This window comes from Mercenaria mercenaria, chromosome 16 (genome assembly GCF_021730395.1).
Source record: "Mercenaria mercenaria strain notata chromosome 16, MADL_Memer_1, whole genome shotgun sequence".
NCBI lineage: Eukaryota > Metazoa > Mollusca > Bivalvia > Venerida > Veneridae > Mercenaria > Mercenaria mercenaria.
In genome coordinates, this window is record NC_069376.1 from 26,579,907 (window position 1) to 26,600,216 (window position 20,310).

At 35.0% G+C, this 20,310-nt stretch overlaps 2 protein-coding genes across 2 annotated transcripts; both read left to right on the plus strand.

Moving 5' to 3' along the window:
• Positions 1-8,802: 8,802 nt before the first annotated feature.
• Positions 8,803-15,604, plus strand: LOC128549269 (uncharacterized). The gene is made up of 2 exons (XM_053525819.1): positions 8,803-9,205; positions 13,144-15,604. Exon 2 carries the CDS (start codon positions 13,148-13,150, stop codon positions 15,602-15,604), a length of 2,457 nt encoding a protein of 818 aa, XP_053381794.1. The 5' UTR covers positions 8,803-9,205; positions 13,144-13,147.
• Positions 15,605-16,653: 1,049 nt separating this feature from the next.
• On the plus strand, positions 16,654-18,434 carry LOC123561229 (uncharacterized). Its single transcript, XM_053527509.1, has 2 exons — positions 16,654-17,095; positions 17,586-18,434. Exon 2 carries the CDS (start codon positions 17,617-17,619, stop codon positions 18,277-18,279), a length of 663 nt encoding a protein of 220 aa, XP_053383484.1. The 5' UTR covers positions 16,654-17,095; positions 17,586-17,616; the 3' UTR covers positions 18,280-18,434.
• The last annotated feature ends 1,876 nt before the right edge of the window (positions 18,435-20,310 follow it).

Sequence of the window (20,310 nt, forward strand, 5' to 3'; positions counted from 1 at the left end):
TATTATCTTGGCATGCTTTATTTGGAAATACGATATTCCATACTGTACTAACAATGTTAATACAGTCATATACAAATGTACTTTGTCTTTTATCAAAATCATGTTTATTAAAACAATATGAGCATGTTCAATATATTTCAGAAAACAACAAAATCATCAGGATTTAAACCATCATAAAATGTATACAGTGTATATTGAACTGTTGAAATATGATAATTTTTATAATAAACAACTCAAATGATCAAAGTATCAAAGTATAAAATTTAAACAATACATGTTTTTGGTCACAAAAGCTTCAGACTTTACGCCTTTATAAAACGTATACAATATATATTGAAGTGTGATAATTTTTTGAAATGGAAAGCTCAAATTATTAAAGTATTAAAATTTTAATCATACATTTTTAATATATGAGCCATGCCATGACAAAACCAACATAGTGGGTTTGCGACTACCATGGATCCAGACCAGCCTGCGCATCCGTGCAGTCTAGTCAGGATCCATGCTGTTCGCTTTCAAAGCCTATTGCAATTAGAGAAACCGTTAGCAAACAGCATGGATCCTGACCAGACTGTGCGGATGTGCAGGCTGGTCTGGATCCATGCTTGTCGCAAACCCACTATGTTGGTTTTCCCATGGCACGGCACAATTATATATATATATGAACAATCTTCAAGGTCCTCATTTGCTGATCCTTATCTCAAAAATCTCTAATCCAAGTACAAGTAGCAGTATGCCAAACAGTAACGCGTAGGTAGCAAACAGAGCCAAGAACTCATCCATGATGATGATGGTCTAAGTAAGGTATCGAAGTAGTAGTACTGTTGTGTCTATTCTATACGAATGTTCTAGCACCTTGAGGGCATTTACTATAGTGGTGTATGCGGTGGTGTATGCGGCCCATCTTGTCTCACAGAGACTCTGCAGGCGGGTTAGCTTGTTAATTTCTTCTCTAGCAACAGGGTCGTTTCCCAGCTCTTCCAGAAATGCATGTAGACGTTTTGCGGAATTCTTGAATGCAAAACCGATTTGCAACATTCTAACAAGTGCTTCTTTGCAGGCGGGCACGGTGGAGAGGTTCAGGCTATGGGTTTTGCAGTGAACAAACATGGCTTGTGGAACTAGTTGCTGTACCCGAGCTTGTGCACCACGATGACACCCCGACATATTACTGGCTCCCTCGCATCTCAGTAATATCTAACCCAACAGCATCATCACATTGCTTCACAATTTTGTTGCTGATATACTAGTATTCTCCACATAAAGTAATCAATTCGTTTTGGATTTCAGGGGATGTGTATATTACTTTTGAGTTTGAAGTCAAATGAGTTTTCAAGATTTCATCCCTAGTAGCCTTGTCATTCAACAGCACCATAAAGTTACTGTTGCTGTCATCATGGCTTCTAAGTGGGATATTTTGACGACCACAAATAATGATTACCTCTGTTATCGATCTTAACACATGCAGATTTCTGGTAACTGCGTGGCTTTTAGACTGTGTTGTAATGCTCTTTCGTTTCTCTTTGACAATTTTCATAAAACTATCAGTACTGGCACAACAGCTATGATGACTTGAACCGTCCTCGACATACCTTTAATATACTTTCCTAAATTCGACCATATCGATACTGGAGTGCTGATAAATGTTGTTTTCCTTTGAAGATGCAGACCCAAACAGGAGACAGGGTACGCAGTAGACAGAGTTTTCAGAAACTGAATATTGTAACCACTCGTATTTCTCTAACCAATCATTTGAGAATTATGTCTACCCACCCCCACTCTGGGGGAGACATATTGTTTTTGCCCTGTCCGTCCGCCGTCCGTCCGTACGTCACACTTCATTTCCGAGCAATAACTGGAAAACCATTTGACCTAGACCCTTCAAACTTCATGGGGTTGTAGGGCTGCTAGAGTAGACGACCCCTTTTGTTTTTGGGGTCAAAGGTCAAGGTCACAGGGGCCTGAACATTGAAAACCATTTCCGATCAATAACTAGAGAACCACTTGACCCAGAATGTTGAAACTTCATAGGGTGATTGGTCATGAAGAGTAAATAACCCGTATTGATTTTGGGGTCACTCAGCCAAAGGTCAAGGTCACAGGGGCCTGAACATTAAAAACCATTTCCGATCAATAACTAGAGAACCACTTGACCCAGAATGTTGAAACTTCATAGGATGATTGGTCATAAAGAGTAGATGATCCCTATTGGTTTTAAAGGTCAAGGTCACAGGGGCCTGAACATTGAAAACCATTTCCGATCAATAACTAGAGAACCACTTGACCCAGAATGTTGAAACTTCATAGGATGATTGGTCATGAAGAGAAGATGACCCCTATTGATTTTGGGGTCACTTCTTCAAAGGTCAAGGTCACAGGGGCCTGAACATTGAAAACCATTTCCGATCAATAACTAGAGAACCACTTGACCCAGAATGTTGAAACTTCATAGGATGATTGATCATGAAAAATATATGACTCCTATTGATTTTGGGGTCACTTCGTCAAAGGTCAAGGTCACAAGGGCCTGAACATTGAAAACCATTTCCGATCAATAACTAAAGAACCACTTGACCCAGAATGTTGAAACTTCATAGGATGATTGATCATGAAGGGTAGATGACCCCTATTGATTTTGGGGTCACTCCGTCAAAGGTCAAGGTCACAGGGGCCTGAACATTGAAAAAACATTTCTGATTAATAACTAGAGAACCACTTGACCCAGAAGGTTGAAACTTCATAGGATGACTGTACATGCAAAGTAGATGACCGCTATTGATTTTGGGGTCACTCCGTCAAAGGTCAAGGTCACAGGGGCCTGAACATTGAAAAAACATTTCTGATCAATAACTAGAGAACCACTTGACCCAGAATGTTGAATCTTCAAAGGATGACTGTGCATGCAAAGGAGTTGACCCTATCGATTTTGGGGTCACTCCGTTAAAAGTCAAGGTCACAGGGGCCTGAACATTGAAAACCATTTCCGGTCAGTAACTTGAGAACCACTTGACCCAGAATGTTGAAACTTTATAGGATGATTGATCATGCAGAGTAGATGACCCCTAACGATTTTGGGGTCACTGTTAAAGGTCAAGGTCACAGGGGCCCGAACATTGAAAACCATTTTTGGTCAGTGACTTGAGAACTACTTGACCCAGAATGATGAAACTTCATAGGATGATTGGTCATGCAGAGTAGATGACCCCTAACGATTTTGGGTTCACTCTGTTAAAGGTCAAGGTCACAGGGGCCTGAACATGGAAAACCATTTCCAGTCAATAACTTAAGAACTTCTCAACCCAGAATGTTTAAACTTCATAGGATGATTGTTCATGCAAAGTAAATGACCCCTATTGTTTTTGGAGTCACTCCGTTTAAGGTCAAGGTCACAGGGGCCTGAACATTGATAACCAGTTTCGATCAATAACTTGAGAACCACTTAACCCAAAATGTTGAAAATTCATAGGATGATTGAACATGCAGAGTAGATGACCCCTATTGATTTTGGGGTCAGTCTATTAAAGGTCAAGGTTAAGTGACCAGTTCATGTAAAATCATTTTTTTGGAAATAACTTGAGAACCATTTGACCTAGAATGTTGAAACTTAATAGGATGATTTGACATGCAGAGTAGATGACCCCTATTTATTTTGAGGTCACTTGATCAAAGGTCAAGGTCACAGGAACCTGAACAGTGACTTGAGAACCACTAGGCCAAGAGTGTTGAAGTTTAGTGGGATGGCTGGACATGCCAAGTAGATGATCCCTATTGCAGCCAACATCAGTGTCTCTTTGACTTTCGCTCCTGACCCCTATTGACTTCTTGCCTATAGGTCTTTGCATTGGGGGAGACATGCGCTTTTTCTAGTTGACGCTTGGTGCCATACTACGGGCTGAAATATTAAATCATAATGAGAAGTTGATAACAAAGAACCGCATCACAAATAAACCTACCTCCATCATGGATTTAGATCAACCTGCATGCAAGACATAGATAGTCTGCTTTTCGCTGATCATGAACTCGTAAACAAGGGAGATAATACTAACGAGTCATGAACATAATGTGCGTTTCAGACCCGGACTGACCCGAGTCCATGGTCACCCAGAGGTGCCAGAAGATATTTTTCCAATTTCTTATGAATTGGCCCAATTATTATAGCCAATTTACATAAGCAATGCTCAACTAAATGGAAATATCTGAGCTAGGAACTTATGCTTTACTATTCACATATACTAGGGACATGTGAAAATAAGAATTAGGGGAGAATCATATGAATTCATTAATTAAATAATTCCGCTTCATCACATAATGTTTGCATGTTTAATAGACATATGTACCGGCCATGCGATTTAGATGTCCAGTATACTTATAGCAGACCTCATTGATCATGATCATCTAAGTATTTTAATGCTTATTTATATATTTATTTACAAATGAGTGAAATGGCCTGTATATTTATTTGCTTACATTGACTTGAACTAGAACGTTTTTGCCCATTCTCTGTTGTTTTGAAGAACTGTCATCTTCAGCGCGTCGTCGGAAGTACGTGACAATTTTGCTGGGTCTGGATATATCGTGCAAGAGATCGCTGAAAGTTTATCTGGCTCATCCTCTTACGTAGGCTCTCTTACGTAGGCTCAGTTGACAGATCCTCAAGGTTATTAAAATTACCTCACTTAAATTATTACGTAAATACTTAATATTTCTTGAACATTACAAGACTTAGTTGAAGTTATCCAAATACATGTTCAACCGAAATGAAGACCATGTATATCTTTTTTAGCTCACCTGAGCACAAAGTGCTCAAAGGTGAGCTTTTGTGATCATCCTGTGTCCGTCGTCCGTCCATCGGCGGCGTCGTCAACAATTTGCCTGTTAACACTCTAGAGGTCACAATTTTGGCCCAGTCTTAGTGAAACGTGGTCAGAAAGTTACTCACAATAAAATCTTGGACGAGTTCGATATTTGGTCATCTGGGGTCAAAAACTAGGTCACCAGATCAAATCAAAGGAAAAGCATGTTAAAACTCTAGAGGTCGAAATTTTGACCCAATCTTAATGAAACTTTGTCAGAATGTTACCCTCAATAAAATCTTGGACGAGTTCGATATTAGCTCATCTAGGGTCAGAAACTAGGTCACCAGGTCAAATCTAAGGAAAAGCTTGTTAACACTCTAGAGGTCACAATTTTAGCCCAAATCTTCATGAATTTTGGTCAGATTATTACCTTCAAAAAATCTTGGGTCAGAAACTAGGTCACCTGGTCAAATGAAAGGAAAAACTTGTTAACACTGTTGAGGCCACATTTATGACTGTATCTTCATGAAACTTCGTCAGAATGTTAATTTTGATGATCTTAAAGTCGAATTTGAATCTGGTTAATGTAGGATTAAAAACTAGGTCACCAGGTCAAATCAAAGGAAAAGCTATTTAACACTCCAGAGGCCACATTTATGACCATATCTTAATGAAACTTGATCAGAATGTTAATCTTGATGATCTATAGGATAAATTCAAATCTGGGACAGGTGGAATATAAAACTAGGTCACTATGTCAAATCAAAGGAAAAGTTTGTTAACACTCTTAGTCTCTAGAGGCCACATTTATGACTATATCTTTATGAAACTTAATCAGATTGTTAATCTTGGTGATTTTTAGGTCAATTTCAAGTCTAGGTCATGCAGGGTCAAAAACTGGATGCCAGCGGTCGAATGCAAAGGCAAAAGTTAGTTTCCACACGCTCAATTTAAACTACACTTTAAAAATGAAATAATCATTATATGAAACTCATGGCCCACGAATGGTTAAGTCTTGAGATATGAATCTTTAGCCTTCAGATTCAAATTGTGTCAAGCTGGGTAGTAGAAACAACAAACTGTTCCATTAGGTACAAAATTCAAAGATGCAAAAGCATTTGTTAAACTCAAGGCAACATTTATGACTATAATCAAGCATGCTTAGTCAAGTGTTTTGGATTTTTGTGATTTTTGGATTCACGCGTATCCGTAAACCTGTACTGTATTGATCAATATATATTACTTTACGTGTCCAACGGGTTCAGTCAAAAAAATGATTAGGTTAAAACACATTGAGGCACATCTTTATGACCATAACTTAATGATTATGATCAATTTAATCATGATGATTCTTTAGGCCAAAGTGTCCGTCGTGACAATACAGCACTGCAATGCACCTTTTTTGTTTTTAATTTGAATTTAAGACTTTATAAAGCGTCTTGTAACTTTATTAAACAGCCTTAGCAACTATAATTAATTCATTTTTTTTAATATATCAAATTTCTTAGTTTTTTAGATGGGATCTAAAAGTATAAAATAATTTCGAGCCTACCCTGAGAATCACACCAACAGTAAGATGTTTGCATGACCAGCATGTATCCAGCATACAGCATGCTTAGCAGAATCTAATAGTTCAGCCAGATCTGGCTCAGGATCTCCATGCAGAATCTACACTTCCAAACCAATGCAATAGAGAAATCTGTTAGCGGAACTGAACAAGGATCCGTTACGGCGTATCGCGACCTACGCATGTGTGTAAGATCCAATGCTGGACGTCATAACTGGTATGATTTCCCCTGACGGTTCAATTATAGAACTACTACTTAAAAGAAGTGAAATAATACTTCAGATATATTATATTATCCCTCACTGTCCACACGAAACAAAATTAGTCAAAGTATAAGTAGTTTTCCTTTTGAAGAACAGTATGGGACATGTACAATGAAGACATATATTGAAACTTACCTTCAGAATATATAATTATGTTCGAAAATGCTGGCGTACGTAGACAAAACAAAACTGCAAAACTCGTTCCTGTCACTGTTGTACAGACGAATTTGTTCAGGTTAATAATGCCAAAATGGCTATTTAGTATATAACTGCAAGGAACGTTTTATATGAGCATTAAGTCAAGCATGCTGCAGTACGTGTAAACTTTGGCGGATTTTTTTGTCGGATTTTTTGTGGATTCAGCCGCGTACTCGCGTATAAGCCTGTACTGAAATCATTTTTTCATTATTTAGTTAGTATTACTTTTACTGTTGCTTTTTCGGCAATAATGGGGATTTTGTATCAGTCAAAACAAATGAATTTCATGGACTTACACACAATTGAGGCACTTGCTGTGGATGTCAGATAGCCTGATAAAACAGTTAATGTTTATGATTAATTTTAATCATGAAAGATATGTAGAAGTTGACTTCTGGCCAAAGCATGCCGTTCCTCAAATAAAAGATGACAGCATCATGAAACAAAGAGAAGATTGCAAGTCTACTGTATTTTGTGGGGTTTTTTTTTGATAATATATAATAAGAATACATTTATAAAGAACGTACATTATACTTTAGACTTACACAGTCTGTTGAGATTAAACATTTCCCATTTAATTCATTTTTTTTTTTAAATATATATCAAATTTCCTGTAGCTCCCTTTTACTGTGGCTTATCTCAACAGACTTATAAAATGCGATTTCGGCTTACATAACCTCGTTGAGGATTCATCAGTGTCCTAACAGTACAAAGATTTATTGCCCAATGAACAAGTCAGTGTTATGCCAGTCTATTAACAGAAAAACTATGCTTTAGCAGAATCTAAATAGTTAAGCTCTAACTGGGACTCGAACCCAGGACCTCTCACACCTAAGGCAGACACTCTACCACTTCCCTATAACAGCAATAGCTAATAGCTATGCAGTTTAATTGCTGGATTACATTGCGTGAACTGGAACAATAATCGGTGAACTCCGGATTATCGGCGTATTCGCTTTGTTACCTAACGGCATTTTTTGTGTAAAGAAAAAAAATATAATCTAATGCTGCCAACGTCATAATTGGTCAAATCTGCCCAAATTTCTCTGACGTGTTGTTCAGAGTATGAACTTACTAACTGGCAGTACCAGTGAAATATTACTTACACTGAATATTTTATATTTGCCCTTTTTGCAGCTGTCGAACGGCGAAGACGATAAGATTTGTCCAAATATAAGTAATTATTTTACCAGTTTTGAGAGAATTTCAATTAATGGGAAATTATAGTTACAAACTAAATACCTTTCTGCAACACATGGAGTCATTAGCATTCACTGTCAATCAGTATTATGACTAAGATCGACTGTCATTCATTCATTTCAAAGTTTCATAGACAGAGTCCGTTGTTTACATTCTTATCGTAACCGGTGCACTTGTAAAAATCACTTTAGTTTGAAAAATCAAAGTATGCGAAGAGCTATGGTACGGTCTCTAATTTATGATAGCTTAACAAGAACCCAGTCATGTTTATTTGCCCGTTAAATTTTATTACAAACGGTTATAGAGCAGGGGATTTAGGCTTTATCTGACCATTAGCTATAATTGATTGTCCATTAGGGAATATGAAAGGGCGGACTGGCTAGACTATAGATGGGCGTTTGAGGGCGGGCTAAAGGTGGTGTATGCTAGACTGACTTTTATTTTATTGCTTGAAATCCTCCTGGTAAAACCGTCAATTCCAAGATCCAACGATGTTTATTTCTTTCAACCCCCCCCCCCCCCCCCGTTGTATCCAATCCACATTGTCCTTCCATTTAAAATCCTTGTATCCACCGTAGTAAATCTCACCATTAAAGCTTAATAACTGAGGTCAATTATAATATACATGACCCCCTGTCATTATGCAAAAATGGGGTTTGATTTATTTTTCTCCTTCATTTTTTTTCTCTACAATATAAATACATTTACAAACATGGAAATATAATAATACAAAAGATCTACCACTATGAAATAATTTATGATGAATGGGGGGGGGGGATACAGCGTCACTTTGTTTACATAACTATGACGTAATAATGGTTCACTTTATGAATAGATATTTATGACCAGAAAGGATTAACACCAGAAAGGATTAATGAATTATGGTCCACTTTATGAATAGAGAAATGATACCATAAAGGATTAACACCAGAGAAGATTAATGAATTATGGTTAACTTTATGAATAGAGAAATAGTACGAAAAAAGATTAAACATCACCATAAAGGATTTATTTACGATGAAAGTATACCAAATATAATAATTGTACAAAAACAATAAAAGGGGGTTAATTAAAAACCTGTATATAAATACGTATCAATTTGTTCCCTTTTCATTTCAAAAAACATAGCGAAAAATGCCATAAATTACAGCTGATGTCAAGACTGTTCTACTTATAACAAGGTAAGTCCGTTTTTTACTAATATTGTTAAACCATCAATTTTATTTCTTTTATTGTAGTTTAAAATACCATCTCTTATAACGATCAGCTGCTACGTGTTATTTACACAGATTATAGAGTTTGATTTGTGATAGTTAACAAGATCACCCGTCATGTTTGATTGCCCGTTAAATTTTATTACAGACGGTTATAGAGCATGGGGGATTAGACTTCAGCTGACCATTAACTCTAATTGATTGGACATTAGGGTATATGAAAGTGACTGGCTGGACTATAAAATTGACGTTTGAGGGGGCTGGGCTAAATGTAGTGTATGCTAGACTGACTTTTATCTTATTTGTTTGAAATCCTCAATTCCAGCGATGATTATTTTCTTTTAACTCCTCCCGTATTGTATCCTATCCTTTATGTCCTTCCTTTTAAAGTCCTTGTATCCACCGTAGTAAATCTCACCATTAAAGCATAATGACTGAGGTCAGTTATAATAAACATGACCCCCTGTCATTATACAAAAATGGGGTTTTGATTTATTTTTCCCCTTTTTTCTACAAAAATAAATACATTTATAAATATGAACAACATATACAACAACTTACAAAAAATATCTACAGCTATGGAATGTCTGAAGTATAAAAAAATATAAGTACATTTAAAACAAAATTAACATCAAATTAAAACAATATTTACATCAAAATAAAACAATATTTACATCAAAATAACATATCTACATCTATGGAATTATATACAAGTAAGTGTCTCAAAAGAAGGTCTAAAAGTGCTTAAATTATTTAGCATTTTTAGACCTTCTTTTCAGACACTCAAACTCTCTTATTCTTAGTTTCAAATTGTTTTTCATCACAACAAGAGCATCTATCATATGCCCCAAGGACCTGTCTTGTTCTTTAAGGTCCTTTAGGGCCTTCTCCACCTCTTCTTTTACCCCATTTTTTCTTCTCCCTCTTATGCAATCTTCTAATGCATCATACTTTGTAGTTCTGAAATAAAAAAATATTACTTTGTAATCATATAGAAATAATTATTACTATTTTTTATAGTAAATATTGTAATTATCATAAATTTAATTATTATGATTATCATTTTATTTGTTACTAATCAATATAAATAATCAATATTAGACTTACTGCTGAAAGGGAAGCGACAAATTCCCTCCCACCACACTGGGAAAAAGCACCGACCCTGTTGGTGCAACCCATGTAGGGTTAATATGCTGCTGTTGTTGTTGTGGTTGTTGCTGCTGTTGTGACTGTTGTGGCTGTTGTTGCTGTTGTGGCTGTTGCAGGTCCTTACCAACCATTGCATCTAGGTCCATGCTGTCCAGATCCAATGGTTGGTTATCTGGCCTAAAAGGCCCTAATAACTCTTCCAACTCTTCCCTATTGAAATAAAAAAAAATCAATCTTTGTTTAAAATTATGTTGCAGCTTACATGCTGAAAAATATACCATTTATACATATCAAAATATAATTATTAAAATTGATCTATTGTAACCAAATGGAAAATAAAACCGAAAGATTACACCCTTTAATATTTTAAAAATTTCTTACAAATTAATGTTATAAACCACATTTAAGAATAAATATAAATAAATATAAATAACAAATTAATTAGTACTTACTCAGTTAATGGTTTCATCTCCTCATCCATATTTTTTTTTTATTATCAAAAAATTTGCTGTAGAGGTCTAAATGTTTAAAGTTTTGAAGTGTGGGTGTAGAGGGACTGGGGGTCTTATATAGCACAGCTAATTAAAACCAAAAGAATACCCGCGAAAAACATTTTTGTTATCTTCCATGATGAAACATAGGGATAATAAAATAATTCTTATCTTGCCATTAGGGTCTTTTGTCTATCTGATATCTTTCAATAACAAAATCTTTGACACCATGAGACGTCGCCTATTTTTCATTATTTCCTTGGTCCCCTAATTTTTATAATACATTTCAGTCAAAATTTTCATTCACTTTTCCAACTAAAAAGTATTAAAAAGTTTAAACAGTTAAATCAATAATTTTATACGAGGCAAGATTTTTGTTAATACATTTTATTCATAATCCTACTTTTTAAGTCTGATTTAAAATTTTGGGCGGTAATCGTACAAATACAGACTTTCAAAGGATAAATCACATTGGAGGGAACATTTTGGAGGGAAAGTTGTTTCTAACTTGCACTTTTTTGTCCCTGTCATATGATGACACGGGTCCGAGACATCCGTGACACAACCAGATGTATAATATATATCATCACCATCTTATCTTGTGATACAATGAACCAGATAATTGGTACCTTTATTACTGATAAAACACTATAAAGAAATGTATTCTTTATCAGCTGAGGTAGTGTGTAATTGCTCTGTAAACAAATCTAGCTGATTATACGAGATTTGTTGAAAACTTGCTGGTAATTGCTCATTCAATTTTTATTCCTAATTTTATAGTATCTACAACAAACACGTGAGCATATTATTTTAAAATTTTATTTCATTTTATTTTTCCTTTTCCTTCATTGACCTTGTCACTGGTCTCTGGAACACAGTTTCCTCAGATGAGGACACTTCCTGTAACTGAATTTGTGGTAAATTCAGAATAGCATTTGATCTTCTCTTCATATATTGTCTTACACCTAATGCTGTCATAGCTCCAAGAAATACCACGCCCAAAACTCCTCCAGTCACACTCAAAGTTACTGTAAAAAAAAGTATCATTACATTCATTTTTTTAATCAATTATTTATGGGTTCCTCATATGTATGATCAGAATCAAAACTACAAAATGATGTAGAGCGTGTTGTTGGTCTGTAAATCATACTTCTTTGTCTTAGACTTACATCATGTTGTTGGCTCACATTTTTAAATTTTATTGATTTTAACCCTCTCATCACTCTGTTTAGACACAGTTTCACTCCATTATAATACAACTTTACCACCATGCATACTATTAAAATTATTATAATAACATGCATTATTAACTCACTGTTCACACTGCCATCCTTAGCCTTTTCATACGAAATTCCTATTTCAGACCTCATTGGTGAGATGTCTTTTGTTTTTGTTTGCTTCACACATGGCATTGTACTGTTTCCGAATTTAATATGTACAGTTTCTTTAGAGTGTTCGCATATACTGTGTCCTTGATTGTATGATCCTACTATTATAGTAATATTCTCGATATTACCAATTAAGGATTTGACCGTGGCACTGTTTGTGATGTCTAAGTATGTCACTTGTCCACGCACAGATATACAGGACTCATTGATTCCATCACACCAGAACATTGTGCCTATCTGGTCACAAAGTGTAACTGGATCACATGGGTAACATCCACTCACAAAAATACATAGAAATATTAATTTTATATCCATTTTACCAGGTAGATTTGTGTACTTGAAATATTAAAAAAAAATCAAGTATAAAATATGCTACTATGCTTTGGTCAGTGTTACCATCAACTGATCTTACTTGAATTAAAATCTTGAACTATTTAACCTTTTTTCTTTTGAACTTTGATTAATGAGTATTTCTGACATGGACAAACGTTGGTTCTGTTTGAAATGTATCTCTCCTGATAACCATAGAGCTTTCACATCCGCTTGTAAAACAGAGAGATATAGTGAAATAATCAGTGATAAATTAATTTATGTGATCAAAGATTTCTAAACTTTCATGTAACATTTGTGAATTTTATTTGATATAAACCCCCATAACCTATATAAATATTGAAATGCTTAAGTATCAAATTCACAGATAAGGTGAAAAATAGATATCTGCTTAACTGATATGTAGTATTGCTGATGTGATATTACTGGAAAATGTATGGTGTACAAAACGAAACATATTGTTAGAATTTAAAAGATGTGTTTACTCGTTTTATAGTTAAAAACTTTATTTTTGTAAATAACTAATTAAATCTTAATTTATTAACAGGAATATGGACATGGATTGGACCTCAGATTTAAAAGAAATTATAGATAGTTTTGAAACCAGTCAAGATTTAGAAGAGTTCTCAGTTTTATGGGATATGGAATCCGACCCATATATACAACAAAGATTAATAGAACTAAAATGGCAAGAGCTTCAAAATGAAATGGATTTGCAACCTGTAGGACTCTTTCAAAACTCTACTCCAAAACAAAATGGCGGTGCTACGGAACCGATTGGTTTTACTATAAGCAAAGTTAGCGAAAAACAATTCAAGAAGAGCCGTGCCATAGATAGGCATTACAAAGTACAAATCGATCAGAATGCCTTACAGGGAAAGAAAGTGAATGAATTACATAATGAACTTCACGACTTATTTGACAGAGCACTAGCGGAAGTGAAACAAAACATGCAAGGCAACGACCTAGGGCGTGTAGTCATCCACCACCCGTCTCTTAACCACGAAATTGTCGTGCCTTTACAACAGCTGGATCAATTAGATGCAAATACAGTTATGGAAACTGTGGAAAATGTACTTTCGTCCAACGAAAATGTACCAATGGACAGCGACTTCAACATCTCCGTCGGAACAATTGAGGTTCCTAAAGGGGCTGGAAAAAGGAAACACGTCACTGATATCCAAAGCACCAACAACTCTTTAATGAAGAAACATTCTATCGGTTACATCAACAATCCTAACGACAAGTTATGTTTGCAACGCAGCATCGCCTATGCCTGGGCCAAAATTAACCAAGTTGATAGAAGAGAGTGGCATGAATTAACGTCAGAAACACCTGATGATACCATACTCGTCAATATACTTCGACATAAAAAAGTACCATCACACTACTACAGCAACATTAAAGCTCATAACAGGAAAGAACAACTTCATCTGGCTGTCGCTCTCAGTAATCTAGCCGGTGTTTCTACAGAAAGACCAAGCTCAATACAAGATATTGAACAATTTGAACTTGCTCTGGACATTTCTGTAGCAGTGATTTCGTCCAAATGCGGAAATAAATTTATACGTGTTCCAAGAAATACAGATAAAAATCAACGCATCTATTTATACTTGGTTGAAAACGATGATGAACAACATTGGTACCCCATTCTATCCCCTAGTGGATTTTTCAGCACATCTTATTTCTGTGAGACATGTTTTGTACCCTATTCAACAAAAGGGAAACATGTATGTACCAGTACTTGTTTAATATGTAAACATGACAATTGCCTTAAAACTGACCAGGAGCTCAGTTGCAAGAAGTGTCATATGACTTGTAGATCCTTGGAATGTTTTTTGAGACATCAAACTTCAAAAACGATTACAAAAAACAATAAAAAGATTAAACTATTATCAGAATGTGAAAAGTATTGGAAGTGTACCGACTGTAAAAAGGTGTTACGACTTGAAAGTGGAGATGAAAAAAGGGACCATAAATGCGGTGATTACAAATGTCCATCCTGCTCCACCATAGTGCAACCAGGTCATTTATGCTATCAGCGTGCAATAAAATCAAATGAAAACAAGCGGAAATTCATATTTTTCGACATTGAAACAACCCAAAACACAAAAGTATCTATATGTATGAATGGTGAACACACAGACTCTTGTTTATGTGATAAATATGAACATGTTCCAAATCTAATTGTTGCACAAAAAGCGTGTGAATCCTGTATGAACCATGAAATGGACAATGAGGCAAAATGCAAAAAGTGCGGCTCCATCTGTAAACGGTGTTCCGATTTACATGCGACTGGAGGAAAACCAGTCTTTAACTGTAAAGATTGTTACCTGCGTCAACACATTTTCTACGGTGACACAACCTGCTTTGATTTCTGTCAATGGCTTTTTACACAAGGAAACAGTGATACAACAGTTATTAGTCATAATGGGCGTGGATTCGATCATTTCCCCATTTTGAAATATTTAGTAGATCAAAGTATTGTTCCGCAAACAATATTCACCGGAAGCAAATGTATGTATATGCACATCGCAAGATCACTGAACATTCGTTTTGTGGACAGTCTTAGCTTTTTACCGATGAAACTCGCTGATTTGCCTAGCTGCTTTGGACTAGATGAATTAAAATTTAAAAAAGGTTATTGGCCTCACTATTTCAATACTAAAGAAAATGAAAACTATGTTGGTGTGTATCCGTCAGCTGAATATTATGGTTACAATAGTATGTCTGCACGAGACAGACAGACCTTTTTAGAATGGCACTCTGAGCAAACAAGAAAAGGGAACATATTTAACTTTAAAAAGGAATTAATAGAATACTGTATAAGTGATGTAGACATACTAAGACAAGCTTGTTTGAGCTTTTGGATGTTGATGAAAAGTTGCACCGGTGAATACGAAGAACAATTCAACCCTAAAAAAATGTGTATGGAACAAAAACTTATGCGTTATGTAATCCATTTAAAAAATGTCACTATTGCTGAAAACGTGTGCAAAAATATATAGGACAAAATTTCTAGAAAAAAAATTTGGCGAGTGACATTGAAGCATGCAAACCATATACTAGAGAAAGAATTTGATGCTTTCGTAAAAAATGACCAATGTCGGGAAAAGTCGATGATCGTTGGATTCCAGAAAAGAAACTAGGTCCGAAAACTACACTATTTGATGCAAGAAAATTTGTTTCAACCCTCTATTGCTCAGATCCCTTCTAATGAATCAACACGGGTCGCTACAGTAAGAATCGATACATTGGTTAGAGTGGGTTATGGAGAAGGCAATTACAGATGGCAATCCTATCAAAATTCAGCATGCTCGAACGCCGGGGAATTTACCATTCCAAATACAAAATACAAATTAGACGGATATTGTCATTCCACAAACACAGCCTATGAATTTCATGTAAGTTTAACAATTTTTTCATATTGTAAAACTGTTATATTACCAGTGAAAAAATTAAAACTCAATATACGTCAAATATAGTTCTGATTATTTGTAATATTAATAGTAATAATAATATATTTATCTTATTAATTCTTTTAAATTATCCTAAAAACTTTGAATGCATGTTTTTGTTTGTATTTTACAAGGGGTTTTCAGTACCATGGCTGCTGGAAATGCATACCAAAACCATAGAGATGAAATTCAAGTTCCTACCACCAAAACAAACTCCAGAAGAATATACGCTCTTTAAAAAAAAGAAAGAGCGATACATTAAAGAATTAGGCATGCACTATGTATCAACTGGGAACACCAATTCGATTTACAACTCAAACAAAATCAAAAGATGTGTCAGTTTTTAATACACTAACATAGTTTACAGATTACATGCCCGTGACGCTTTATTTGGCGGGCGTACAGAAGCCACGCGACTTTATTACAAAACAAATACTTAACGAAAAAGTTAAAAACGTTGACTTTACGAGTCTTTATCCTTGGACAAACAAATATTGTAAATACCCAGTAGGTCATCCGACATTATCACAAGTCAGTTTAAAGATATCAGGTTGTTATTTTGGCATTGCCAAGGTCAAAATTCTAAACACCACCAAAAGGGTTGTATCACCCTGTACTACCATACAGAAGTAATGGAAAACTTAAATTCCCCCTCTGTAAAACCTGCGCGGGAAATGAAAGTCAGACTGAGTGCTTATGTACTGATGAATTACGAGCCATTGTAGGCACCTATTGTACCCCGGAGATAGAAAAGGCTATAGAACAGGGATACACACTCCTTAAGATCTATGAAGTGTATCATTTCCCTAAAACAGAACAATATGACCCAACAACCAAAACTGGAGGTATTTTTACAGAATATATAAACACGTTCCTAAAATTGAAACAAGAAAGTTCTGGCTGGCCTGACTGGATAGAAACAGAAGATGACAAAACTAGATATTTGAACAACTACTGGGAAAATGAAGGGATACAACTAGACTACAGTAACATACAGAAAAACAAAGGCAAACGAGCACTGTCTAAACTTTGTTTAAATAGGTACATTTTTTTATGTAAACATGTATAATTTTATATTTGTTCTTAAAATGAAATCATTTTTTATTTAGAAAATTTTCATTCATTTTTAGAAAAATTTCATTTTGTTTTAGAAAATTTTCATTTTATATTAGAAAAATTTCAGTTTTATTTAGAAAATTTTCTTTTATTTAGAAAATTTTCATTTTGTTTTAGAAAATTTTCATTTTATTTTAGAAAATTTTCATTTTTCTTAATTTTTAATATAGAATAACGTTTGTTTTCTCTTTCAAAAATTTTCATTTTTATTTAGAAAATTTTCATTCTGTTTTAGAAAATTTTCATTTTTATTTAGAAAATTTTCATTTTTATTCAGAAAGTTTTCATTTTTATGTAGAAAATTTTCATTTTTATTTATAAAATTTTCATTTTCAGTTAGAAAATTTTCATTTGTTAACAAACATTGTCAAAAATATAATATTTTCATATTTTATTATAATAATTGTTATTTCAGCTTCTGGGGAAAATTTGGACAAAAACAAAATATGAGGCAAACCTGCTATTTCCACGAGAGCCAAGAGGACAAATTCTTTCAGTTGATATCGGACGTCTCAAAGAACGTGACAAATTTTCATGTGATCTCAAAAGACATGATAATTATGGAATGGGAACATAACAGAAACTATGTGCCTGACGATACAAAGGCTAATGTATTTATAGCAGCATTTACAACCTGCTGGGCAAGATTAAAATTATATGGTGTGTTAGAAATGTTAGATCAACGAGTGCTGTACATGGACACTGATTCATGTATTTACATTAGCAAGGCGGGACTTGCTGAGCCACAGCTAGGAGATTATTTAGGCCAATTAACCAATGAATTAAATCCTGGTGAACACATTGTAGAGTTTGTAACTACAGGACCGAAAAGTTACGCCTACTTAACAAACAAAGGTACACAAGAATGTAAAGTAAGGGGGTTCTCTTTAAAAAGTTATACTAATAGCAAACTGATCGATTTTGATTTGTTAAAGCAGATCATCATTAAAGACCAGTCCAGATATGTAGACGTGTGCAATGACAGAAAGATATGTCGTGATAAGAAATCAAGTATTCTTTATAATCGTAAAGAGGTCAAACGTTACAAAATGGTTTTCACCAAAAGAGTGATTGGTAATTATTATAACACATTTCCATATGGATATTGATGTATATACTGATGAATCTACTGATATGCTATAAAAAACCAAGTCGATTGTATTTCATTTCACTTTTTATTGTGAAAAATTTCATATGTTATATTATAAATTCATATATTCATAATGGAATAAAATCAATATTTTAACCACTGTATTTGTTTGTTTTTAGTCTTTGTATTAGTTGTTTTTACGTTTTGGTCAATCAACTGTCCTGGAATTGTTGAAGCCATGCCTGTAACATACCCAGCGCCTGTTTGTGATGGCTTATGGTTTTTCACAGTTATTAAGCTTTATGGAGTATTTATCTCTTGCAAAACGGTATAAAATTCCTCACTTCCTTCTGGCTGTTTTTTTGACAATGGTGATACATTATATTTAATTAAATCCACAATATGAGTGTTTGGAATCACTTTGTCATGTATTTTGACACGTCCTGTGTTGTCCCATGATATAACTTCACGTCCATTCTCCTTCATAAATGAATATAAAGCCTTGGCCTTGTTCATAATATTTTTAGGCAAAGTCATTTCTATCAGTTTTAAAAAAAAGTCTTCTTCATCCGATGCTTGGCTATTCTCTAAAACGTGTACACACTGCTGATTATTATGTTCCAGTGTAGAGACAGACTGTTGTTTCATCTGATCAGCATTGTCCTCCAGCATCGACCGTTTTTTAAGATGCTCATACTGAGCCTTTGGTAATAATATTAACTCTCTACTCATAGTTTTATAGTAGATAAAACAGTCTTTAAAAATAAGTATACCAGCAATTGCTTTTTCACAAGCAAACTTCTTTTTTCTGAACGACTTACAGATTTGTCTGCTATTATATTAATCGTCTTTTGAAATGAAGACAGAACTTGAAGGTCGTCTTTATTTATAGGTATTACTCCGTTTAAAAAATTGAAAAATAAGGCGCAAATGACATCTAGTTGGCCATTAGTAGAGTGTTCTATCAACAACTTTCTGTGTTTAGAGGGGCCTCCGTGGCCGAGTGGTTAGAGTCGTTGACTTCAAACCATTTGCCCCTCATCGATGTGGGTTCGAAACCTCATTTGGGGCGTAGAATTCTTCACGGAGGGAAGCCATCCAACTGCTTACGGAAGGGGCGGGGGTTCTACCCAGGTGCCCGCTCGTGATGAAATAGTGCACGGAGGGGCACCTGGGGTCTTCCTCCACCATTAAAGCTGGAAAGTCGCCATATGACCTAAAATTGTGTCGGTGCGACGTTAAACCCAACAAAATAAATAAATAAATTCTGTGTTTAGGACTAGACACTGATAAATATTTCAAAAAGTCTTTGTTGTTCTCTAACAGTGTTTCCATGATTATGCCTATTGTACAATAATGGAAAAATATGCTTAAACGTTTTATTTATAGTCTAAGGGGAGAAAACACCTTGTCACCTCGCCAGGAAAAACATCGGTTCTTAACTGAAATCTTTGATCGGTATTTGCTGAAATATCTACTAGTAAATATCCGAATGGTTTCAATACACACTTGTCATAAGCATCTAGGAAATAACCTGTTTTTCCGGGGTAAAGTTGAGATGCAAAGGTAACAATTTGTCTTTTATCTCTTCTGTTCCTCAATAAGAAATAATTTTGTACTTGCAAGCTTAAAGGTTTTGAGAACCGACCAGGAGGATAAAGAGACTGTGTTAAAAATATTACTGAGATTTTGAGATGATGGCTAAGTACCGTGAATAAATGAACAGCATCTTCTGATTGCGTAACTTGCATAAAAAGGTCATCAATACATAATATTATATGTTCTCTATTACTCCCCATACATTCTAAGGTCTCTCTGTCCGGTAAACCTTTATAAAAGGTAATTTTTTCAATACATTGTTTCATGTCATCAAAAAGTGGTTGCCATTCGGAATAACAATACACTATAGATTTAGGTTCTTCGCTGAACATATTATCAGCATTTTCGAGAATCCGTTTGGTTAACACAGATTTCCCGCTCATGGTTGGTCCATTAATGTATATAATGGATGGGCTTGTAAACTTGACAAGGCTTTCCCGTTTCCACCAAT